This window comes from Ischnura elegans, chromosome 3, assembly GCF_921293095.1.
Source record: "Ischnura elegans chromosome 3, ioIscEleg1.1, whole genome shotgun sequence".
Classification (NCBI taxonomy): Eukaryota; Metazoa; Arthropoda; class Insecta; order Odonata; family Coenagrionidae; genus Ischnura; species Ischnura elegans.
The window spans coordinates 9,197,258-9,214,238 of NC_060248.1; the positions used below are offsets into that span (position 1 = coordinate 9,197,258).

The following is a 16,981-nucleotide window of genomic DNA, read 5'->3' on the forward strand; positions in this document are numbered from 1 at the left end:
AAATAAACAGGGATTATTTTTATTTTAACTGAAAAACACTAACTAAGATTGCAAATTTTTAACTTTCAATGAAACAAGCTGTCTGCTGATGCATACATTTTTTCCTGTAATTATATATTTCTGAGATATATGCTTTCAAAATGAAGTTGCTTCGATTTTGAAATGTACAGCAGAAGTTTCCTCTCTTCACCCATCATGTCTAGCATTTTGCTAGCTTTCACTTTTGACCTGTAGATGCTGGTGGGAGGGAGGAAGAAACCTCCATTGGATGTTATGCATTCCATCACTTTGCTTATGCTTTGAGGCATTTGCATTACATCAATCTAATCAAATTTAACCACTCACACGGGCATTAATTGCTTTTCATAAGAGACTGGACCTCTTGCTCCTGTGTACATATGTGGGCATTATGCTCTTAACAGACTTATCCTTTCATCTTCTTCAACAACTGTTGCAAGAATCTGTCGATACCAATTGATTGGTAGTTTTAACAATTTGTGTCAATGTGTCTGGGTGAGAGAGTTCTGGGGACAGATTTTTTCATATTCATTATTAACAACCCTGGAGAATCATGACAAAGAACTGGTCTAAAATAGCTAAGGTATTCAATTTGGAATTCCTTTTCGATCACAGATAAATTATTACACAATTTTCCCTGATTTTTTTGCATGATTAGAGAAGCGGGTGGTAAATAAAAATCTCCCAGGTGCTCTGAGACGTGATACTTTACCCAAGCAAACAATTTTATGGCATTATGAAGAAACAGAATGGTACCCCTGGAATCCTGACTTTGGTGGAATATTGAAATAAGGGCCTTTTTTGTCTCAATTTATGACTTGAAGGAATAGCTGCAGATTTATTAAAGGCAGGACTTTGTTGTATTCGGATTTGTTATAAATGGACTCCATGATATCGTACTGGATTTTGCTGATGCTTGATGTGATACATTAGTTGAAGTGGTTTTATTTGGCTTTGGTGATGAATATTATACATTTAGCAATAGGTTGTGATAAGGGCATTTGGAGTCAATAGTTGCGTGGCCAAACATCATCTGATATTCTGACACAAGTTGATTTGTAAGCATATAAAGTTTGTGGGAGATTAGGTTCCGTTCCCTTTACTCCTTCTTTTGGGCTGTTGGTGTGGTATTTGTTGGAGGCAACCAACAGCTGAGGTCATTTGCACTATGAGGGGGGGTGGAGAGAAACCCAGCTTTGTCGTTAGCCTGCTCTTAACGACCACAGTTTATTGTCCATCCGATGGACATAGTTCTCTTCTTGAAGTGCCCTCTGGTGCAGTCAGGCAGCCACTGAGAGATCTTTGCCACCGCTAGGATTAGAAGCCAGATGGTGGAAAGCCAGCACTCTACCGAACATATCAAACCTATCCCCTCGTTGACTGTTACAGCTATACATATTAGACAGCTTCCCCTATGAAAAAATTGTATAAACCTGTTTCAAAATTTTATACAATTTATACAATTGCCATGGCAATGTATAAGATTGTATAAAATTTTGAAACAGGTTTATACAATTTTTTCATAGGGGTTTATACTTTAGTATAATGGTGAGAGGGAGGTTAGCAAAAGAAAAGTTAATAGCAAAAATAGTACCAATAATTTAGCGAAAAAAATGAAGTGGATCTCAATGCAATAGCAGCTGAAGCCTCCTCTGAATCAAAATTGAATTTCACCCGGTACCATTTTGTTGTCGTGTCTCTTTGGTGGGTGATGGCGTCCATTAATTAGGTGAGGTTGTGTTTCGACCCGACCTCATGCTCCCCTAATCTAAATTGAGATTTTTCAAAGTTCTTATTTTTAGTGTAAATATTATAGTATGTGCTCCATTCATTTGGATTTGTTAAAAAAAAAACATTTTCTTAGTTATTTTATTTTAAGACTACTAAGAATTTATGCAATCTCATGTTGAATGTGGAGCCACTCATAATAATAATAATCTTTATTGTCCAGAGACCATATACATGATATAGGATTCGTCAATTTACAATATAATACAGAAATATTTTTACAATTATGATTATCTTTACTAAATGTTTACACAAAATGATTTACGATAAAAAAGTCATTTCAAGTCAGATAAAAGTCATTTTGACATGTCTTGAAAATATTCCTCAGTTGAATAGTACAATTTTTTATGTAGCATTTTTTGAACTCTATGTTTGAAACAGTTTATGCTATTTATGTCTCTTATCTCTTTGGGCAATTTATTATATATTCACAGACCTATAGCTTTAGCCCCCTGAGTGGTTGCTTTGATGCGGGTATAGTTCAGGTGTAGTGCATCCTGGTTTCTGGTGTAATGATGGTGAAAGTCAGAATTCCTCAGCAACTGCCTTAAGTTTGCTTTAATAAATAACAAAGTTACGAGTATGTATACACATGGGAGTGGGAGGATATTAAAACTCTTAAATAAGGGGCTACATGGTGTACTTTGAGGTGCAAATGCCATAAGCCGGATATCTTTTTTCTGCAGTTTGAAGACTTTTACTGCTGCAGTGGTTGATCCCCAAAAAATTATGGTATTAATAATTTGTGAATAGAATTGACCATAGTATAGGGTACGCAATATCTCACTGTTGACAGTATATCTAATTGATTGCACAAGGAAGCAAGTAGAACTAAGTTTAGTGGTGAGGTGGTATTCTTCATTTTTCAAAAAAGTCTGTGTTTCATTAATGTTTCACATCTTCCTAGCTGCACTTTGTAATCTTAAAGACTTATCTTTTCACAGATGCACCATAATAATCATAATGGCTCATTTTGAATGATTAACAGCACTGGCCGAGCTATCGAGTAACGATAAGTCAATGTTTCAAAAATTTGAAATGCACAGGACCTGATTCATGCCTAGAAAACAATATCATGAACGTTATTTAACGGAAATACCTTGGTAAGAAAGATAAAAATTTACTCTCGCAACCCCATCACAACTTAGGTTCCAGAAATTTGGACTCATTGCATAAATTTGGATCACATGCAATTGAATCTCGATACATTCTTAGAAAATTTTAGGTGGTCTCGAGGGAAGGCAAATGATTTCCATCATGATTAGTATGGTTGCAAAGAAAAGTTTGCACTCCGTGCACCAGTGGAACAGTTGAATGATTCAAGTAGAACCATATGTTTCATTGAGAGCCAGCTAATGCCCTGATTTGCTCCTTCCGTCACGTTTACTGATTGTCAAATGACCCTTGTTCTCTGTTATCTCCTCTACACAACATACCATGGATGAAATCACGGTGCTACAACAAGTCATTATGAGATGAATGAATGACATTCACATCAATGTTGTATGGAATTGGTGGTAGTATTTCAATTCTGATCACTTTGAATCGTACACACAAAACGGGCATTCAGTGCTAATCACATTTAAAGTGCTCGTCTTAGTTAGTGTGATGGACTTCATATCAATCTTGCTTATCCCTTCTGTTACTTATGACAAGTATGTGTGGTTTCATCTGTTCGTCTTTTTCAACGTTGGAATCAGTCAGTCAGTACATAGTGAATGATTTTTAACCCCCTTCTCATTGTCTTGAATTTTTTGACAATTGTTTGCTTCTCATGGCAATACAATATTCAATAATCAGACTTTGAATGTTGTGACATTGTGCTCTAATTAAATAACTCAATTTCCAAATGGAAAAGTGGTTCCAAATTTTCACAATAGGGTGGTTTCCTATTATTTTTTTTTTGCTTTAATAGAAAGATTATTACTCCTGGAGTACGTATTTCACGCTTTTAGATTTTTAAATGACAACATCTATTTTTCGCGATTAAATGAAAAGTGAAAATTTTCAAGCGCGCGAAAACGCGACGCTTAAGTATGAATGACGGGAAATATCTCCGTGCGTCGTATTTCTGGTTCCCCCTCCCGCCCGGTGAGGTGACCTTGAGGCGAGGCTTAGCGCTGATACGTCGCAGGATGCTAGCGGATAGCTGAGTACCTTGCTGCAAGGTAGCGCTTGGCTTAAAAAAGGTTTATTAATACCTTATCAAACGAAGAAAACTTTCCGAACCTAGCCAGTTTTAATAGGTGATTATTAAGACATGTTTCCCTGAGCTCTGTGCCTCATGCATGCATTGGTAACCTCAGACGATGTATAACTCCTATCCTCTCGTGTAGAAACTAGGTCCCTGTGACGTCATGCGGAGTGGAATCGCATTGGCGCCAATCTGGCCTTTTTCAAATGAGGATAAAATTTGACCCTTGCCATTCGTCAAAACCGGTATTTCAAAAACCAAATAATTTGTGTATTATGAATACACTAATGGTGGGTAACGAATCGCAATCAATGCCTTTCGTTTTCTTTGATGAAGGAAACCACCCTATTGATGGCATTAGTTCCTGATAGAACGTTTGACATGAAAAGTTGTCGGAGGAAAAAAGTTCAAGCCAAGTCCATTCCAAAATTTTGTTTTTAAAATTTTAACTTTTTATACACTTTACAATCATTTATTATGAAATATAATGCTAACAAGGATTGTTTTGAGATTAAATATTTTCAAATTCAATGCCAAAAAGTAAGCGGGTAACAAAAATCCAGTGAATGGTTCACCAGTAAAAAGTAGGGAATAAAAATACAATAAATAAGTATTAAGAAAACACCTTTCCCAAAAAAAATATAAAAGTAATGATAGTAAAAAAATAAGCTTTTCATCTCTCGGAGAATAAAGCATGGGTGCTGATTAGGTTTAGATATTAATATTGTCTGCCAATTTTACCCTTTAATTGAGGCTTTAATTACACTCATTTCTTACTACCCTAAATAATTACATAATTCGCTGCTCAGTGCGTATAATGAGTATGCCTCCTCATGCTACACCATTTTACTCAACCCTATGCACACAAGATAATGAGTTCGGTGCACTTAAAAGAATCAAATATCAGTGTAAGGATTTATTTGGAACCAGTTTATGATGGAATATTTATGTTGTTTGCCATAAAGTTTATCCTTGGGATGATGAAGCAGTTCTGATGCCAAATCTATTGATTTGACTGCCATCATCATTCATTGCTGGCTGCTGAAATTCTTTGGCTAAGTAGAGAGAGGGCTGCAGGCCCTTGTTGATGTGTTAGACCAACAGTGTGAGGAATATGGCTTGAGAATCAACCACAAGAAGACCGTATTTGTGGGGTTTTTGCTAAGCAAATTTAGCTGGGTATATGAGGATAGTTGGGGGAAAACTTGAGCAGGTGGAGCAATTGAACTATTTGGGCAGCAGACTTGAGTAAAATGGATACATCAGTAAGGACATTTGGAAGGGAATTGCATAATCAAAGGAGGCTCTCATGAACAGGGGGACCTTATGATAGGATCATTATAATAAAAATTAATTAATTATAATTGTTTATTCTTACGGGTGTTAACCCAATGTACAGAAAAAGTGTTACATTAATTAGCATATAGGCATAAAAGAGTGTAAAGAAAATACATAGTTGTGAAGAATCTGATCTGGAGTGTAGCACTCAACGGTGCAAAAACAAGAACACTTAACAGTGTGGAAATATGGGCATTTTGGAAGGAGAATGAGAAAAGACTATAGGTGTCCGAGATGATGGTATTGGAGGAGAATGGAGAAAGTGAAGTGGACAGAGAGGGGAAGGAAGGACAAAGTGCTGGACATAATGGGCGAGGAGAGACAGCTTTCAGATGGGATATGGAGGAGACAGAAGGTGTGGATTGAGTGAGTACTGAGCAGGGAGAGGGAATGTTGAAAACCGTGTTAGAGGGTAGAATGTTAGGTAAATCAGAGAGAGGAAGGAAGAGAATGGGTTTTTAGGTAGAATAAAAGGGAGTAGGCCCTAGCGCGATTTGAAGATGGAATTATAATCTGGGCTGGCTGAGATAACTTGCAGAACACTCAATGTAGACCTACCTTAAGTGGTAGAATACTTCATTAATAATAATTTCTGATGTGCACATTTTCATTTTTTGAGGATTTGCAGTACTCAATTTGTTTCTTATAGGGTATTGATTGTGTGGATGCTTTCACTGTTGGCGTTGTTTTGCTAGCTATAAAACCTCTGTATTTATCAAGATGGGAAAAGTCCAGCATGCAAAAAAGCTAGCAAAAGAAAGTCAATTATTGGCTGATGTCTAATACATATTTGTTTCCTGTACTTTATGCAAAATGTTTTTTGTGAATATTCTGTCCTGATTTGGTGCTCAGTTCCAATTCTTTCTTCTTATTTACACATTTCCCATTTGCATGTGATACCATGCCTGAATCACTTTGCGTTCATTTTTCATTCAAGTCCTGAGACAATTTGAGTATTGTGTTACATTGCTGAAGCCATCATTTAACACATCATTCTGTAACTTGCGTTGTAATGTGGACTATCATTTCAATCCTTCGATTCAAAGTATTGTTTTTTCTTTAACAAGTGGCTAAATAGTATATACATTTGATCATGTGCACTGATTGGTAGCAAGGATTTCACATACCTTCACAATGACCTTGTCATCTTAATGGTCTGGAGAAAAATCTCTGGGTCATCCTTCTCATTAGTCTGTCATCTCATTCTCCAGGAACATCACATCTGGTTTAGCTAGTGGTGGCTCTCGTCGTTTTAATGATGGCTTATGATTCTTCCATTCCTATCTTATCTCCACCCTGGAGTCATTGTTATAGGTTTATTATTGCAACATCACTTTCTTTCCATTCATCCACCTCCTGAGGTCCATGGTGCAAAAGTATGGAACTTGTATTACCAGCCTCGGGGGTGTATTCTGCAGGATCCTCATTCGATTGTCATTCAAACGTTTCAAAAGTAACTGCAGCATATGTAACTGATACTATCCCTGAACCTGAGCATGAAAAATAATAACGTGATTCAGGCTTAATATTTGTAATAATTTCTTTGATGGGGTAATCTTTGATGTTTCCCATGAGAGTGAAATCTCTTCCACTTGATAAGAAAGCAGGAGCTAATGCAAGTCCATCCATTGTCATGTTTACCAACCTAATTGTCTGAGATTGGTCTGTCCCACTCATTCCGAATTGGTAAGCAAGAGCAGTTTGATCAGACCAGTGCGCCAGTGGGCTGACTAGGCTCACTTTCGAAATTCATTACGGACGGGGCCCTGTGAGAGTGGTAAATGCAATGAGGTGATCAATCCCAGTTGCGAATCGCAATCCTTCTTTGTCTCCCAATGGAAATATATGAATAAACTACAAACAATAAATATAAGAAATGATAGATTATCTGTACTTGATAGAAAAATGCACAGTATGGAGCTAAACAGAAGGAGCAATTGGTGAAGATTGACGCATTAAATTCATGTTGGTGAATGCAACATTCCCTGTCAGTTCACTTTCTTCTGATTCGTCTGAAGTCATAACCATCTGAATTTAGTTGTTAAAATAAGAAGTAATATATTGTGGGAATTCCTTGATTTGGCAATTCAAACGCAAGCACTTGTGCAACTACCCTCTCTTCATGGTGAGAATATGGATCCATTATCACCAATTAAAATGAGGAAAATATTTCTTGCTCTGCCATGTCAGGGATCGAGTATCTTGTGCATGTATGTAATTGAAGATAATGTTTGGAACCTGAGAAATCAGTGATTTCTTGGCTGTGTGTGAGCTGCAGCGGACGAAGATAGTCCTCAATTTCCTACCTTATAATTGATCACTATGAATCTTTTATGGAAGCTAATCTTGGCTATGTACTTCCTCCAATGTTTTGAAGTTGGATTCTATTGGCAGGAATCAGCGACATTCCTGCATAATAATCAATTGGTCATAGGGTGATGTTCATTAGTAATTTTATGCATCACAAACCATCGTGTAGTCCTCAGCCAACTTATCACTTGATTTAAACCAATCAGTTGTCTAGATTATAAATCAGACCAGACTATAATGGATTTCAAAAAATAAAGTAACTCATTACTCTCCATTTAATGATCCATCTCTTACTTCTCGAGCCGAATAGTGTGAAAAAGGGAAAGTGGCTTACTTTTGGCAGATAATGTGATAATATCATGGTCTCCCACTGAATGGGTATACACTTTTGAGTCACTCCTTGGCCTTGTACTTCCACCACATGGGGTTCATTGTCGTTATTCCTTCATTCAAGAAGCGGTTCTCCTGGAATGAGTAAATGAACCAGAGCTGAAACAGCATCACAAACTCATGAAAAGCGAGAGGCAATTTTGGTGGTACATATTATATTTTAAAATTATGGAAGAATGGCTTAATAAGAAAGATTTTTTTCTTATAAACTTATCATTCCATTCCACCTACAGAATTCTTTTAGTAAATTCTGATTTTAGGTCATGGTGTGAGTGATCCAATTGAGGAAGCTGAAATATTTATCTCTTTTCCTGTTATCATAGTGAAGGACATGTTGCCAAGATGTTGGTTTTCTCATAAATTCTTCTCACATAAATCCTGTGTTCACCAGAACAATACAGATTGACTGTTTTGAGGAGACTCTTTCACACCCATTTTCCATCAATGTCTTTACTTTATGGACGACGCACTTCCAAGCTTTGTGGAGAGTACATTCTTCATGTGCGTGAATAAAATCTTTTTCCAGCCAGATCTCGATAGCCTCCTTTCCAAATTGTTCCCGGCTACCAGAATCCAGTGGCGGCTCGTGAGTCAAATGCTAGGGGGGGCGCACTCCACCGGGGGGTCATAATTTTTTAATATTTCGTGTATTTTATTAAGTTTTTACGGCTATCTAGGAATTAAATTCTGTGATGCCATACGTTCCGTTTTTTTCAACAAAAATACCTAGTTTTCCTAATAAAGCTTGATTAATAAATACTAAATACAGTAGACTCTCGGTCATACGGATCGGCTTAGTCCGGACTCTCGATGATACTGATCAATGATCTTGAAGACTAAAAATATATTTGCTGCGATATTTTGCAAATACAAACGAAAATACGTAACTTTAGGTTTTAGCGCCTACATTCTTCGTGCGGATATGCCCGCAATACACTTATGGTGTTCGTTTTTCAATCATAATGCGTTATTTGTCAAATCTATTCAACATTTGCAATGATTTAGGTAGCAATGACACTTGTAACACCTGAGGAGGGAGGAGAGTGTCACTGACTTCCACTAGGCAACAAACACTACTAGAATGCGCGCGCTTTGCTATTGCAGATGTAAACTTTGATGGCGGTGTTCGCGTTGCTTCTTGAATAAAGTATGATTTAAAATCAACAATTAAACATTTCTCACACATTTTAAACAAAATATGAAATACTCACAGGCCTTTCGTTATATTGCAAAAGTCCATCCTTCTTTCATTCTGTCCAGCAAAGTGATCAATTACACGTTCGTTGAAATCAGCGCTGGACAACAATTTCTTTCTGATTAAACACATGGCAAGGGCACTAGTCTATAAATAAACAAGGGACGACACAAAATAGGCCGACGAAAAATACGAACAAAAAGAACAAGGTGCCTGGACACAGAATTGGGACAATTTTTCCCTATATTTCCCTTAAAAAAACGAGCACTGTTGATTAATTCAAAATTGTCTTCTTGAATGTACACACAGCACTAAGAAACTTCTTAATCGGCAATTAAGCACAGTTAACCCCTCAAAAATGATGTCTGAACTCATTTCACTCCGTTCTTTCCGAGAGTCTTGCCGTTACTATAAGGAAGACTCAAGGGAGTTAGAAGTCGTGGTCCACTAATGCTGATTCAGCTGAGGGACGAATTTAAGGTCAGCAAAGGCATTCAAGCAAACAAAGGACGTCACGGACCATCTCCTTGAGTCTAAGATTCATATGTGGTAAACACACGAGACGCCAACGGGTCGCATTTGGAATAACCGTGTCTTCGAAATCATTGCCATGATATAATAGAAAATAAGTTCTAGATCGTAAAAGAAGACGACTCGACTGAGCCACAGATGGGAGCTGTAAGGATTTCCGCATTGATATGAACTCTTCGAGGCCACATAAATCAGACCCAAGTGGGCATTTTCCGTCAGACAGCTACCGCTCTGCCGCGGAGGAATTAGGTGAACATGAACTAATACAACAAGGACGGCTAGAAAAATGATGAACCTACACACAAAAGGTGCATTGTACGCGGCACTTCATGACATTAATTGAATGACTCTATTTAAAGTCGCGCTTAACGATTTAAATTATATTTAATCCTTCACCCTTTCACGCACGCAACTATTTCTTAAATTATAAATCAGTGGGGAATGTTAGCTGATTTTTCCTAATACTGCAGGTCTTTTGATAAATTTATCTGAAAAATAGGTACCGCATTTCTAATCATCGGGAAGATATGAATACATTGTTAAGGCCTAAATATTATAATATTAGTTTCCCCAAGGTTCTTGAAATTCGTAATCATAACAGAACTGTGTCAAATACTAGAGAATAGTTTTCCTTCGTCAATACGGCTTTTAACTGGTTGGATTTTATGTGTTCCGGAATTCAAACACCAAAAAACGCAAGCATAATGGGAAAATTTATTTACTGTAGCAATACCTACCAGTAATTAAAAATTAAAATCGTATAACTACACCCAGTACAGTGACCATTCTGATTCCGTACGCCCCTTTTCTGTGGCAGCACCAAGTAGACGCTAGATTATACGCCCGCCGGCCTGCGCAGCGATGTCAGCTCACTCGTCGCTCTGCGCATTTTCGGACGACGTCCCAAGACTTCCATAAGACACAACGTTAGACGCGTCATAGCACCAGCGGCCCCCACCACTACCACTCTCCATATAACTGCATGGGGATGGATTTGGACGTTCTGGCCAGCGCCCCACGGCTACAAATACGAACTTCTCGCGCTATTTCTTTTCGTGTGTTTCCAACACTTTCGATGTATGGGACTGAAAAAACGCTTTGATTAATCAGATGTATAATTATAAATTAATGGATATTTATTTTTTTTACTTTTTCAAATATTTGGGAGGGGCGGCGTCCGAGAGTCCTTATGGGCAAACCGCCACTGCCAGAATCTCTGCTAACAAGTTAGGCATAGTATCAGGCTGCAATGTCCCCTGAGGAAAGGTTATGCTTTGCAACCACTGGCTTAGATGTGCTGAAAGCTATATCTATTTCTTTGATTCTCGTCTGTATTTTTCAATCTGTTCCCTTGATAGTAGTCATGTGGGTAGAGCAATTAGCTGCCCATCAAATTGTCCTGGGTTCAAATCTTAGTTGAAGCCATTGAAAACCCCAAAACGAATCTCCTCAAAATGCAAGTTAAAACATGGTAAGGAACTGATCCTCTCACCTTGAACGCATGACTTTCATATGCTTGTGGCTTTAGCTTGAATCATGCAATCAATTTTCCCATTCCCTCTGGGCAATACAGCTCCCGTGATTGCTCCAGTGATGGTGGAGAAATGACCATTACACACAATCATTCTACATGATTACACCTTTGGCCATCGCTGGCACTGGCTTCCAGCCTATCAGAATCCGCGGCTGCTAACAGCAATTGTAAAGCCACGTTTGGCTTGACATGTTATGACGTGAGGGTTGCCTTGTTAATGGAATGATTGTTGTAAATGCTGAAAGTAATGGAATAGGGGAGAGTGTGATTGACCATGTGATACAGAAAATGATGGGTCAGTGAGCGATCACTTTTTTGATCCCTGAAAAGCTACCACAAGATCTATCACTCTGAGGGACGTACAGTGTGTTTCAGGCTTTTGTCACGGGATTGCTTGTACCCTTTGGGCAGGAGCAGAGAAATTGCTTGGGTCACTTTCCAAGCACCTGCATGTGAAAGGGTTATGAAGGATGTCCGATCACTCAGAAAGTATGGCACTGATCAAAACACGAAAAATTGGAGGGCTTATACATCAGTTGGGTTTATTTCTTTTTTTTTTGTTCATTTGAATGAGAACTATTCCTGATTTAAGTAACATACTCAGTTAAATCATAAATGTCTCCTGTGATGACTGGTTGCTCAGGATATTCTGTCCCAGTGATTCAGCAGCCACTATTTTTATAGTGTAATTATCTGAAGTAGTGCCAGAAGCCCATGCCAAATCAGTATTTCTTCATCTTTTGAAGGTGCTCCTAATTAATTCATGGGGGAGGACTATTTGATGACTGAAAGGAAATTTTTTCACAATGCTTCTTGCACATACAGGTGATAGTGTTTTTAACTTGACATGAAGGTATTAGACCTCATTAAACTTCTTGTTGGTGTCATTTTATATTTTAAAAATTGTAAGCATGTCTATAGGTACCAGAGTCAAGAGCTTCAGGAGCTGTATATGCTGTATTTTCATCAGTGGTGTAACTAGGCATATGCTTTGGTGGCGATCCCCCCCCCCCTCATAGGCAAAGGGGGGACTGGGAAATTTTTTGAAAAATGATATGTCCAAAATACATTTTACATAATTTTGTCACGTAAAATTTAACTTAAAGCAGGTGCAGTTATTACAAGTCAAAACTGGACAATATCTTTAAATATTTTTTTTGTTTCTCTGAGGCTTTGGGGGGGGGGATCTATCCCCCTCATACCCCCCCCCCCCCATAGTTACGCCACTGATTTTCATCTTAAATAATTCTAACTTATTTAGAATATCTGTATGTTATTATTTGCCAATATAGGAGCATCAAAAAAGGGTGATTTCCCATAGATTTTCTTGGTGACATTTCATTGTCTTTGCACCTTGAAGTGTTGCCCAATACGTATTACCTCAATTTTTTTAGAATCTGAGAAAATGTAGTCATGTGTATGTGTGTACAGATTGAGTTCTTGGCCCTCTCAGAAATATTAACCCTTTTTTATTCCTATTTCAAGCATAACTAGACATGAAGTGAATCCAATTCCCTAAATTCAAAAGTGTTTAAGGTCATTTTCTGGGTTCAAACCTTCTCCAAATAGTTTTGCCCTTGACAACTGGCTAAGAGTGGCCAAAAGATGTTGTATGCTGACATTTATGTATATTTGTCTAACTTTTTTCTTGATAGACTTAATGTCCATGCTTTTAATGTATACTTGTCATGAAATGGTGAAAATGAATTTTAAGTTTGAGCTCTGGGTCATTTTGGTGCGTTAGGTGGCAGGTTGCTAAGGGTTGGTCATTCAAAAAATTGTCTTCCCATCTAAATGATAGTTTTTTTATTGTGATGAATAATCAATGAAGGTTGGTGATACATGTTCCTCGTTTTATTTACCAATGATCGACCAAGGCAAGACTAAAAGTTGTTTTTTCCATTGTCTTTTCAGAACTCTATGAAGGCCTCAAACGTGCTCAAAGGAGTCGCTTGGAAGATCAGAGGGGAACTGAGATCAATTTTGAACTGCCTGACTTTTTGAAGGTTAGTTTGAAAAATCGATGTTTGATCCTTGGCCTCAAGTTTAAAGCTTCTAATCTAAGAATACATATTTGGTTGATACAGGCATTTTCATCAATGTACAAGTTCTAATTCTCTCTTGATCCTGAGATTGTTTTTTTTAGCTGCCATTAAGTCTATTCTCTTTTTCATGTTTTTAGTTTTTTTATATTTAAGCTGCTTAGTTCCTATGCATTAAAATCTTAATGTACTTCAGTGCTTGAGAATGCATTTACATACGTGCCTTCAAATACATATAAGCGTGTCTAATTTTAATGCACCGAGTTACGGCTCTTAAATTTTAATCTTTTATTGTTGAACGTAATATTTTTATCACAGCTAGCTTATTTTTATATTTTCATTCTATTTTTTATCAAATCATAAGTATTTATGCCAAATGAAGAATACGGTTAAATTAGATACACATAGTGAAAATTGAAGTGGACCATTCTAGTTGTAGCTAGTGGGTACTAAATGCAAACTAATGAATGTATGATTAGAAAAGAATCTCAGGTTATATACCATACCAATATCTCAGGTTATATACCATACCAATATCTCAGGTTATATACCATACCAATATCTCAGGTTATATACCATACCAATATCTCAGGTTATATACCTATACCAATTAGCAAATACATAGTCCTATTACAGTTAGCTGTTTGTGTTCAACATATGTATCACTTGTGGTATGTATTTTTCCCCATTACATATGTGCCCTTGTCTGAGTGCGCGTAAGATTTTTGGATTTTATTTTGGGGAGAGGGGGCTTGAAAGTGCATTTGAATCTTTATGAGGACAATGTTGAAGAGAGGAGTTATATTACCTTCAATTGAGTGTGTTTGAATAGTGGCTCCTGTCAATTCACAGTGATGTGCCTTTATGGATCAAGTCACAGGAATTTTTTTACCACTAGTACTACTCCCATAGCCATTTATACCTTAAATGGTATTTAGCCTTGCCAGCTGTCTGCCTCCAACTCTTTCTAACTTCTGCATCTGCCTTTCCGACTTCCATTTTCCCCATATCAATCAGCACCTCATCCTGCCATCTTTTACTCAGTCTTCCTGGAGGTATTATTCCATCAGGGCTTTCTGCCCAAAATTGATTTACTAAGGCCTCTTGCTCTCTTCGTAATATGTGCCCTGCCCAATCGCAATCTATGGCTCTTAGCTTCAGCTATGACATCTGGCATTTTTTTTGCAAAAAAAAAAACTTTTTTTTACCAATGGTTATCTAATCGTTTGGCATCGTGGTAATATAATAGGCTTAATTTTCTCATTCAATAGAATGATAAAAATCCACTTTGTTGGTGTGGTACACATTCCACATAGTAAGATGTATGATTTGTACAATACTAATATGTACTTAGTATGATGCAACATCTTCTGCTATTAAATCATTTATATTGTGAATTTTGATCTCATGCTTTTTCTTAGCATTCAAGTTGGAAAAAAATTTTATTATGGCTACTTTGTTTTCCCCTTACCAGTTAAAGCATCTGGATATGAAAAGTTTGTGATTTTACTTTGCCTCCAGTATTGCTGGAATGCAATGTTTTACTGAAGCATTCAAATTAGCAACCATGGATTCTAAAACTTTTGTTATCTCCTTGTGAAAAATTAACGAAGTAATTTGCATTGCTTTTCTTTTCAGGACAAAGAAAACGCTCCACAAATCACGAAAAAGAGTCGGAAAGGTCGACGTGGAGATGATGAACGCAAATTCAGCTTTGAACCTGTTGAACTGGGAATCAAAGCAGCCAGACCAATCACGGCTCCTCTCACTTCAAGTGCAGCTTTTGTATCAAGATTATTGGATTGTAATTTTAATGGAGAAGGGATCATTCCCACGAACCGCCAAGCGGAGCGCTATTTCTCAGGCAAAGGGGCAAGATGCGTGTCGCTCCCTCCTACGCAGACTCCTCTTGTCTTCAAAGATTCCCAAACGGACAACGAGAAGAGTGGTGAGTGCAATCAGTTAAATGGCTCAGCCGTTCCTCATCAGCTGGGAAGCAACGACAGTGAGGGCTCAGATGGAGGGAAAAAGTTTTCCTCTGTCGGTGAAAGAGTCGAGAATCAGAGTGATCTCGATGAAACTTTGAAACCATCCACCCCTCCTCCCATGAGTCCAAGTGGAAAGGGCGAACATTCGGGAACTTCATCTCCCAAATCACCAGTGTCTCCGCAACATTCCAAAATGCCTTTTGGCTCATCCCCGTCCGAGTCTTCGTCCCTCGTCGGTTTATCGTGCCCTCCCAGGTCACCACTGCGACCAGAACCACCCATGCCTCCCCCTCCGAGAACCAACTGTGACCCCCCTCCCTTGCCTCCAAAGCCGAAGAACTTGCCTGCATCGGTGCCATTGACGACTGCTCCCACGGCAGTGACAATCACCAGCAAAGTCCATCCCCTCTTACGTGCCACTCACACCTGTAAAGGTTGGGGTGCAGTGAACCCTACCTTTTGCCAGTCTTCGGGAGATGAAGGAACTGGTCTTAGTAGCCTAGCAGCTGAGAAAAGTGTTCCAGTAGTTCAAGAGAGTGCGCTTAATTCTAAGAGAGATCCAAGGGTTTGTAGAAGTCGCCGAGCCATTTACTTGGATCAACCCAGCAGTAGCTTTGTATAGTTTCTCAAGTGTTCAAACATTTCATTTGTAAAAAGTATTTAATTTTCTTTGCTGTGAACAACTTAAGAAACAGTGATCATAGTTCCATGTGCATTGCCTCTCTGGGATTTGCATTTCATATCTAGCAAGTCCATGATAATCAAGCTCTCTTGCAATTTTATTCTGTAGCAGTATTGTGGATAATTATGGTATCCCTTAGTATTTATTTTAATTGATCCCCATTTTGTCCTGTGATATGCATTTGAATGAAAGAATAATGACACAGTAAATGAAAACCTATCTAAATTGTATATGGATTATTTCCTCTGTTCTATTCTTCACAATTGTTTTATGCCCTGTTTTCAAAATATATTGTAATTAGGGCATTGTTATTATAATGTATATCAGACTGACAGAGTTTTTAATTTTTACGGATCTGGTAAATGGTGCCTAAATTGGGGGATCTTCTACTGGTTTATTTTAGCTAGGAATGATTGTACATAGAAAATCTACATATTGGCATGTATGTATTTGCTTTAAATAACAGTAAAAGTGTGTAATTAAGATTTTCAATGTTTTATTTGATTGGGAAATACTTGCTCCTGAATGTTATCCTCCAGCAGTGTTGGCTAGGATGCCATCAACTAAGAAAAACCGAATTTTACTGGAGCATTACCCGCCTTGATTCATATTTATTGTTATTCCACTCCTTCCCACCGCTTACTATCCGCAGAAGTCGACGGCCATCGAATGTCCTTGAGATGCGGTCCCTCGCAAGGTGAGTCACGATAGCGTCGTGCAAGGGCATTGGTCCCATGTGTTCAAGGAAATATGCGGCCATTCAACCGAAGAAACGTTGACGCAGCGTACATTGTATTTCCTGAAGTGGGTGAGGTTGTTTCATGAGAGTCAATATTTATCGGCAACTGATAACTCGTGACATGTTTACTACGCGTTAATTTAACGGGCTGGTCGAGGATTGCCGATACACTAATCGTATCAATGAACCTCAAGCATTCCTATTAATAGCACCGTACGTATAATGCATACTC

General features: G+C 38.0%; 1 protein-coding gene across 2 annotated transcripts in view; it reads left to right on the top strand.

Annotated features, from left to right (window-relative positions):
• Positions 1 to 16,495, top strand: part of LOC124155422 (regulator of G-protein signaling loco) — a 153,119-nt gene extending 136,624 nt beyond the window's left edge. For both annotated transcript variants that reach the window (XM_046529217.1, XM_046529218.1), the window contains 2 exons: positions 13,213 to 13,304; positions 14,979 to 16,495. In XM_046529217.1, coding sequence (XP_046385173.1) covers positions 13,213 to 13,304; positions 14,979 to 15,950 — 1,064 coding nt within the window. In that variant the 3' untranslated portion in view covers positions 15,951 to 16,495. The remainder of the gene's footprint in view (positions 1 to 13,212; positions 13,305 to 14,978) is intronic.
• Positions 16,496 to 16,981: the final 486 nt, after the last annotated feature.